Here is a 9529-nt window from a genome sequence, read left to right as displayed (position 1 = left end):
TATATGCATATATATATATTTATATATTAAATGTATATGCATATATATATATTTATATTTATATGTATGTATATATATATATATATATATTGTTTCTGTATCTGTATCTGTATCTATATCTGTATTTGTATTTTTTGTTGTAGTTTTAAGTATATATTTTTGTGTATGTATACACATGCTTGTGTATATATCATTCTGACCCGTGCACCAAATCGCATCTAGTGATTAATTTATATTGCTTCTCGGGATTTGACTCACAGTGCACGTTTACTGGTAAGAGCATATAGCATAAACTAACTCAGACAGTGTATATGCCGCAGGTACAATGATGTCCTTGGCGGAGTCTTATTATGTTATGACACATTACGAGCACAACAAACTTCAGCACGCACTATCAGTGACTCTCCCTTCGGCCATTTCGACGTGGACGCGTCACTGCTACTGTTCGCCCCCATCATCGGTTCTGAAATGGGTAAACATAAGTGTGATATTGTCGGTTACATGTGTGTATGACTGTCTTAATGTTGGTAAATAGAGTATAAGGTTGGTTAAACATAAGGGTGATATTGTCGGATACATGTGTGTCTGGCCGTCTGAATGTTGGTAAATTGAGTATAAGGTTGGTTAATCACCATTGTACAGTTGAATGAGTGTAAGACTGTCTTAATTCTGGTAAATGGAGTATGAGGTTGGTGTAGAGAAAGTGACGCTTGTCTTGGTGCTTTTGATTGTTTCGGTGAAATCGTGAGGTTGTATACTTGGTGAGTGGTGTGCTTCATTGGCTCTGGCGTGTTAGAATGGGATCACGTCTATATCTCAAGCGTGCCGGTCGGAGAAAGTAAGGTGTACTGATTTTATCATCGCATGTCTTCACTAGGCACGCAATGTCCTTGATGTTTTACTTGTAGTGGCTAGGGAAGTTACTGCTATACAAATGCGATGCTAGCGACATTAGTGGTTACAGAGATGACTTGTTTAAGTACCTGTTGAGTGCAATACGTAGTTCTTATTCGTACTGTGGCGCACTACGAATATGTGTGTGCTTTTAAAACGTACAGGGCTTTTATAGTGACCACAGCATATACTCAATCCATAGTTTGCTAATTTCGATTGCATTAATGTATGCATCGCTGCGTTTCATTAGTTTAGCTGACTACCGGGCGTGTACCGTGGTAGCGTTGTCTTACGAGTTGTTGTGACGCTACAATTAGACGTCTTTAGATTGTTTTGGGTTGTTTTGGTTCTCTGATATTCGATAAAGCTTCCACGGGCTCGGTGTATGTGGACGTATTCACTGCTGATGCCCACTTCTCGTTCGGTTCTCATCTTGTGTGAATCTAGAGCGCCTTGTCTCAAGCGTTCCCTTTGGCCTCTCAGGCTACATATGCGCTGGCAATGACAGGAGATGGAGAACCTCGACAGTTGTTATCTGTTGACAGCAGTAGTTTTTGTATGCACTGCTTGCATGGTGTTGTCTATTCCGTGTAACACACCGTCTCTAACCTTTACCGGCCTTGTTCATATGTACAGTGGGGATTGTTCACAAAGTTTCCGAGGACCACGTGGGTATCCTGGTGTTTGGATCGTTCAATGTGTCGATTCCTAAAAACTTCATACACAGGTACGTAGTAGCAAAGTTATGCTCTCTCTATACATATCCCACTGCGCAATCTGTTGACTTTAACTTGTTCGTGCATTCGGTATTTTCATTGTACGCGAACTCTGCAGCCTCCAAGAATCTTGCAGCCGCGCGCAAGAACTGTAGCAACTGTTTGCTTGTGTAGTGCTGTAAGATGTGAACATATAGCAAATAGTGTTTATTTCTCGTATGGGCGGGCGCACACACCTGAAGACACATGGCCACAGACGTCTAACAACTTCTACGGAAGGTATAGCTAAACATTCGTACGACAAACAGTTGCACACGCCCGATATTTTTAGGATAAGGGCTATCTAGGGAACATCTCATTGACTATCTCTATATACAGTGATCTGATATACGATAATTTATTGGACCATCTCATTTGTTAGCTATCTACACAGTGAGCTGACGTGCGACAATTTATTGGACAATCTCATTAAGTGTCTCTCTACAAAGTATTATGATGTACGACAATCTAATAGAGCGTCTTATTCACTATCTCTCTACACAGTGATCTGATATCTGACAATCTAGTAGACCGACCCATCCACTATCTCACTACTTTGTAATCTGATATACGACAGTCTAATGGACCAACTCATTCGCTATTTCTACTCAGTGATCTGATGTACGACAAAGACGAGTTCAAATGGTACGATCCGGCGGATGACAGCGGAGCACGATTCGAAGAAGGGAGCACTGTTCGCTTTGAAATACAGAGGTATGGTCTATCCCTCTCTCGCTCTGCAGAGAAAGTGAATGCTGCCCTTCCCCCCCCCCCCCGTGCCTCAAAGTGCAGTCATGGTTGTGTGGGCCATGTGCGACGCAACGAGAGTATAGGCTTGCAGTAGAGCATCTCCCAACAAGGGCACATACGCTTGGCTTCCAGTTGGTTGTAGATGATTGGATATCGTTTCTATTACGGCAATTTGCTAACTTGCATAGTGTATGTTGTCGAGGGTTATCGGCGGAGATACATTGGAACATTACATAGGAACAACTCCCAATACTATCCGCACACTCGTATGTTTGCATAGGCGTATCGTCGCGCGGATATAACCCCATGACGTGTTCATATGCCCAGAATAGGCTTGCTCGGCTATTCTACGGTATGATGCATGTGCATTTTAACTGATACATTGTTATTGCCTGGTTGGACTAAAACAGCTGGGAAACAAAGAATGACGTCTTCTATATAATCGGCGCCCTACCAAGCGACAAGAAAAGAATAGTAAGTATACGATCCATATTCTCTAAAGTACACTTGTGTCTGGGTTCTGACGTATCGTTTTAGACTCTATAATATACGTGCAAAGGCCGCTTTGTGTGCAATGGTTTTTGGGTTATCGGGCAGGATGGTATGATTTTAAGCGTTTGTTGTCGTTGTGTCCTTTTTGCAACTCACAGACCATTCATCTTGGGTTCACAATATCACTGGTGTTTATTTGATGCTGTATTTCACTGTCCGCTATTATAGGATTATGTTATGCCAAACATAAGTGTCTCGTGACAAGCACTAATTCATTAAGCGACAAGTCCGATAACCCGATAATCTGTGTGCTATGTTTCATATCTATTTTATCCAGTGGAACGGTATTTAGTACGATAAGGAATATATATGCAACACTCGAGTTTGAAAAGGTCATCGCTTTGCTGAAGGGGCTTTTTCATTTTCATTTTCATTTTTTTAGGTGATTGCCAACGCAGAAGCAGCCGAGGAAGAAGAATCCGAGGCAGAAGACTTAGAGTTGGACAACAAGACAATCGAGGACTTAGAAGCAACCGGTGTTGTGAGCAGTGCAGAAAGTGACGAAGAGACGAGAAACGCCATCGTTCCTGTCAAGCAAGAACAGTTTGACGCGAGTATTACGAATGCGAATGCGGATGCGGGTACTGGAACAGTCGAGAAGGTTAGGAAAGTTAAGAAGGAGAAGAAAGACAAGAAAGACAAAAAGTCACGGAAAAGAAAAGTGAGCGAGGCTGAACCTGTGGGGGAAGCAGAGACAGCCGAAGTAATTCAGGAAGCCCCTCAGGAACAGAAGAAAGTGAAGAAGGAGAAGAAAATTAAGGAGGAAAAGAAAGATAAGAAGTCTAAGAAGACTAAGAAATCCAAGAAATGATTTAGCAAATACTTAGTTAGTTATTAGAGTGTAAATAGAGGACCACAAGGCAATGAACGTGCATGAATTAGTGGTGCTACCATAACTTCTTTCGAAAATGCTTGTTCTTAGTCATGACCCTCTAAAGAAAAATTAAAAATATTCCACAACGGACTAAAGTCCGGAGGACTTTGTCTTGGTTCAGTTTACGATCATCGTACACCGGCTAACAGGAAATATTGAAAAGTGTACCATCTGGCGTGTGGGTGTGTGAGAAACTGGAAATAAATGAAGCTGGACAGGAGAGAACACTCTCATCCTACAATGCTATATCTTCAAGTGCATCGAAAATGCTTCTGGAATATACACCGCTTTGCAAATATCGTAAATATGTATTTCCCTCAACTCTCAAGCCTCAGATATCAGTAGTACAAATACTATTTATTTTTAAGACAGTTACTGAGAGCTGTCGTGTGGAGCACTACACAAGGCCCAATCGAAGGCAACCGTTCCCACATTTGACATTTTTTAAAGAATACCTCGATTAAATACGTCTCTCTCTCTCTAATAGTGAGTCCGAGCCTCCGAGGTAAACATCATATATAAATCATATGTCTAGTCTCTCTCTGCTGGGCCTAAGCTGGGGTAAAGATAGTAACAAATCAAGTCTAAATATGTAGTAGTATAATGTATTTAGTAAAACCGGTAAACTCTCTCTCTCTCTCTACTTGGTACTGAGTCTCTAGTAGTTAATCATGTCGCCGACATAAATGAAAGCGTTAATTACGTTCTCTGTTATTTATTTTTTAAAAATATAAAAAATTGGTGAATTGTCAAAGATTTTGTCCCTCCCCCCCCCGCCGCGAGTTGAATAATCTGGCCCAACTTGATACGTTTAAATAACGTGACACGAAGGTAAAATCGTGGATCATCCCAGGATGTCTATTTTTATTTTTATTTAAAAAATAAGAGCAATAAATACATTCACACAGTAACAGGACTCTCAATACGCGTTTAAAACGCGATAAGTACATACAATAATTCTAAAAATTTATTTGCTGATTTGACATTCTGCAAAGGGCCTTTTTTTTTACCAGCATCTCCCAAAAGCAAAATATGAGTTATTTATGATGAAGGAGGTCTGTTCAAAACGTGGCAGACAGCAGCCAGCGTAGAGTCGTAGACCCATCCCAATTCTCATTGGACATAAATAGGCAGACAGACCGAAATGATATATAAAGCACGGCTTCACATCTGCCGTTTGCAGTGAGTGAGTGATGAGTGAGGCTCACCCACAGGCCACAGCTCGCTTTAAGAGAAAATTATAGCTAGGACGTCCTGGGGACTGAAAGCGTAGAATTATAGAAGTTACTGTATATATATGTATGTATGTCATACACAGCCTTCTACATTTAAAAAAACACAGCCTTCTACATTTAAAAAAAAGAAAAACAGAAGGCTATGTTCATGTAAATACTTATGTACATAATATAATATTGTTGTTTTTGAAGAAAAAACATAACGTTCTATTTTTAGAGGTACTGTTTTTACATACTGTACTGTTTTTACATAAAAAAAACATATATTTGGATTGGTTGTCTCTCTTTCTTCCCACTATAAACTTTATGTCTCTAGTGGTATTAGCTTTTTTCATCGAAAATATAACTTCTACCTGGACTGAATTTTGTCTATCTGATGACAGAGTTTAGGGTTTTGAACCTAACATGTGTACCAAAATTGACTGTAATGATAAGAGATAAGGTCATAAGCACACATACCTGCACGAGTTCACACAACTTTGTACTTGCAACTAGAAGGCTATAACATGGGTGTTGCCGGGTTAAAACCTTTGATCGATCCTTTACTAGTGATCGTACCAATCTCTTGTTTTTCAGGTGTAGTGGCTATAGATACGAAATTATTGATTCACACACATGCGCAGCATGCATCAGAGATCGTGTTAGAATGTAGCAATTTGAGTTTTCTTCAGGACTGTGCTTCTTCATTAAACAAGATACAGAGTGCCGATTATGTAAGATTCGGTCTCTCAAGGCGATATTAACGTCTTAGAATAAATAAACGCGTAGGTAAAATCTAAGTATCGTGAAAATATCAAAGTAAATAAACGAAATAAGACATTTAGTAAAGTTAGGTATGCCTCGTGAAAACAGCAATACTCTGAGGGATTGTGAGGCTGAGACATTGCCTATATATAATCCTCTCAGTACTGTTTCCGCCGAAGGGATTTTATTTAGTGTTTCGTTGTCGCTCTATTAGAAACTATGGTATGTTTCACTGGGGCGAATCCGAGAGACTCATAAAATCCTCTCTTTAGAATAAATAAATAACTAAAAATAAAAATTGATGTCCTTAGTTATTGTCTTAACCAATAACTTGCCACTATCAAGAATTACCAACTTAGCCTTCATCAGACTGGCACATCTGGTTGGCTGATCGGAGGATCAACTAGGTAACGTTAATAGTCCCTAGAAACCTATATTCGGTTGAACCATCTCGCTACCGAAGTATTCAGATATAAATAAAGTTGGAAAGTAAATAAAGTTATATTAATAGAACTAGACCAACTCTTTATGTTTGGTATTTTACTGAGGCCTTTTAATGGCCTCGTCCAAATATCTGATATGTAAAATGGAAAAGGTATTAATTAATAAAACCATTAAAAGCCATTTTTGGAAACTTGAGTTCCTCGTGCTATTAAGAGTACATTTAGGAAACTTAAGTTCCTCGTACTATTAAGAGTACATTTAGGAAACTTAAGTTCCTCGTACTATTAAGAGTACGTTTGTAATTTATGTACTGCTTAAGAGTACGTTTATAACATAGAGTCTAATGTGGAGGCCCGGCTTATTACAATAATGGAAGGGCCCTAGTGCTCCCTGTCTTTGACGGTTTTAGAGTACGAGAGAAACTTGCAAACGCTTCGCGATCGGACAGTCGCAAGAAATACTTACAGCGTGTGCATGAATACGAGTCCAGCCTGGTTGATTAAAAAAACACTTCGACGAGTACACAACTTGCAAGGGTGCTGTAGGTGCATACAATATCGAAAGTGCGCAGATGCTTATGCTATTATGCAATGACTTAGAGACATACTTTATAGTCGCGCCTCAAGAGGCCGAGCAACATATTGCAGCTTTAAAAGCTGAGGGTGCGGTCGACTGGAATATAGCGTATGACACAGATTATATCGTACTGGAGTGTGATAATCTTGTGATTGATAATAGATGGCGTGTCAGATCAGCAAAAGTATTGTTCAGATCAATGTGTACATCTGTTGATGTACAATCTATTTTGGACGACCCCACAAAGAATCTCACGCATAATCAGAGAGTCTTTCTTACGACATCGTGCGCGATTGGGTTTGATAGCTTAATTTAATTGCTGCGCTATTAATGAAGACTGATTACCGTAGCAACACTGGCATCCAGCCACGATGACTTTGTAATATGCTGGAAGCTTCGCCACATGATGCTAGCGTATTGAAAGGTTTAGATATGATACACAACGGTAACAAAACTCTTATAGAAGCTGATTTGAATAAAATCACGCAGACTAAGTTGATGATTTTTGTGCAACCTGTGTATAGTACGTTTAGTGAGACTTTAGTGCCTTTCCCTAACAAGGTACATCAGCGAAAACTCGAATTGCTACAACTTACACAAGACCAAATACACACGAAAACATCGTCGCCGATTTATGCGATGACTCTTGATCAAGTTCATAAATGGGTACGGGGTATGTACGATTTAACTGCTTTCCCGTGGGCTCTTGTCTGGGGTGACAAAATATCGAGTTTGAAAAAGACATAATTAACTTTGCGGCGTGGAAAGCGGCAATTTGTACGTGAGCGGTCTATCGTGATTCCAAAAGCTTACAAATCAAAGGTCATGATGGTTGATTACATGAGATACAACATGTTGGCACGTAAGGCGGTGGTTAAGAAGGAAATAGTCCCCGAAACGCCGAAAGCTTTACTAGCGTCACGTATCAAGCTTGAGGAAGATGTGAGAGAACGATTCGACAAGTGTGAATTCCTTCCATATGATCAGAACGTGATTAGCAAAGTCTCCATTTCAACAAAACTAATGAAGCAATATTTTGGTCCTACAGGATATACTCAGAGAGCGGGGGAGCAGCAAGCTCGGAGGCTGGTTAACTTGACTTACACATTTAAAGATGCTTTGAACGAGGAAAAGAGAAAGATGCAATTGAGGTGTCACGGTCTATGCGTCAAGGGCTTCTAAATGTGATTTGTGTGCTACTTGTGGGCAAGGATCCTGAGACGGGTGACAAAGTGGTAACAACAGTCGGTGATTGCTTTTGTACCTTTCCAATTGGTTTGACGGCTGCTAAGTTAAAAGAGTTTGGGCTTAGCCACAACCATGTGGACTGCGTGCACGTCAGAGCGGTATTGGAGAGATTAGTAGAGTTGGGATCAACTGGCTCTACAGATAGTGTAAATACCTGGATCAAGCGATCCAAAGGAAAAAAGGTAAATGCAAACCAACCGTTTACAGAGCTGATTAGAGGGTATACTGAAATGAGTAGAGACCTACTGTGCGCACATGTTCGTGAACAGTATAATCCTCTTTCTTACGTACACATAAATGCATTGCGAGAAGCGCCACAAAAAGAGTAGACAAATCTACTACTAGCGTATGTAAAAAATTGCGGATTCCTAACAGTAGTTGCACAGTTAACGTATATTATAACCGTAATAACGTAATAACGCGTATACTTGTAACACTGGAATACGTTTAACCCAAGAATTGAGATATTCAAGATTCTGAACATGTGATAGTACTCAATAGAGTATGTGACTCTACTGTAAACAATGAGGTGGTTTTCCAAATATAGATTGGTTTTTTCCCACTGAAATTAGAATTGTACATAATATAGGAATGATACAAATCTGACACCTGAAAGTGACACTTTGGGAATCTCTAATTAACGGGAGTACCATGAGAGAGGGTCTCAGGCATGAAATGGTTGTTGGTACAAACCTATGGTATAATTCGATAATAATCTCAAAGCAAGATAATCCACTGAGAAAAGGACAGGATCAGAGTTGTTAGAATTTAGGACAACCTGGTTTTGATTCCTCCTAGCCAGCCAACTGGATATGCCCGTCTATGCCTTAAATGGGATGGAGAGCTAGGTATCAAGTGATGGGGTTTAGGTGCAGATATATACTGCACCAGCTTGGTGTTTTGAATTTATTTTTTATTTTCTTAAGTTGGACTTAGAGATATTTTATTGGTTATTTTGAGTAGATAATTGTTTCGAGGCGTGAAATGTAAAATAAGCGTCCAATGAAATGATATCTAGTCTTAGTAACTAAAACATAAATAAATCTAGACCGAAGTAGTGAGTGATTAGAACGGATCATATAGACAATAGTCTCAGTCTAAAATCCTCTAATCTTTTGCTCACTACCAAGGGCTGAAGCTAAACTTACTTTTATCATTTTACATTTTAACGGTTTAACGTATTGTCTTATTAACGTAAACGTCTCTGCGAAGCACTTATATATGCACTCAGCCACAGTTTGTGTCGATTTATCTTTCTGCGGATACAATATATTATATCTTGGTGCGACATCAAACACGTGACAGACATATTTATCCTTCGTGTGTTCGGACGTGGGTAGCTCAACCAAATCAATGATAACCCGGCGCCACGGCTTGTCTTCTAATACGCTGCGTAAAGGTGCGTACCCGTAGCGCTTGATCCGGTTAACTTCGCAGTTGTTACATTCGTGATACAT

At 39.8% G+C, this 9529-nt stretch overlaps 2 protein-coding genes across 2 annotated transcripts; both read left to right on the top strand.

The window, feature by feature from the left end:
- Positions 1-318: 318 nt before the first annotated feature.
- Positions 319-4085, top strand: SARC_11976 (hypothetical protein; the record flags this gene model as incomplete). Its single annotated transcript, XM_014293928.1, has 5 exons — positions 319-472; positions 1531-1621; positions 2262-2363; positions 2810-2873; positions 3334-4085. Coding segments are annotated over 5 exons (840 nt in total), but the record flags the coding sequence as incomplete, so codon positions are not given.
- A 3591-nt stretch (positions 4086-7676) lies between these two features.
- On the top strand, positions 7677-8006 carry SARC_11975 (hypothetical protein; the record flags this gene model as incomplete). Its single annotated transcript, XM_014293927.1, has 1 exon — positions 7677-8006. One exon carries the CDS (start codon positions 7677-7679, stop codon positions 8004-8006), a length of 330 nt encoding a protein of 109 aa, XP_014149402.1.
- Positions 8007-9529: the final 1523 nt, after the last annotated feature.

The sequence above is a fragment of the Sphaeroforma arctica genome, assembly GCF_001186125.1.
Source record: "Sphaeroforma arctica JP610 unplaced genomic scaffold supercont1.1988, whole genome shotgun sequence".
In the NCBI taxonomy this organism is placed as follows: Eukaryota; class Ichthyosporea; order Ichthyophonida; genus Sphaeroforma; species Sphaeroforma arctica.
The sequence above is the reverse complement of the archived record's forward strand: the minus strand, read 5'-3'. Positions and strand labels throughout refer to the sequence as shown.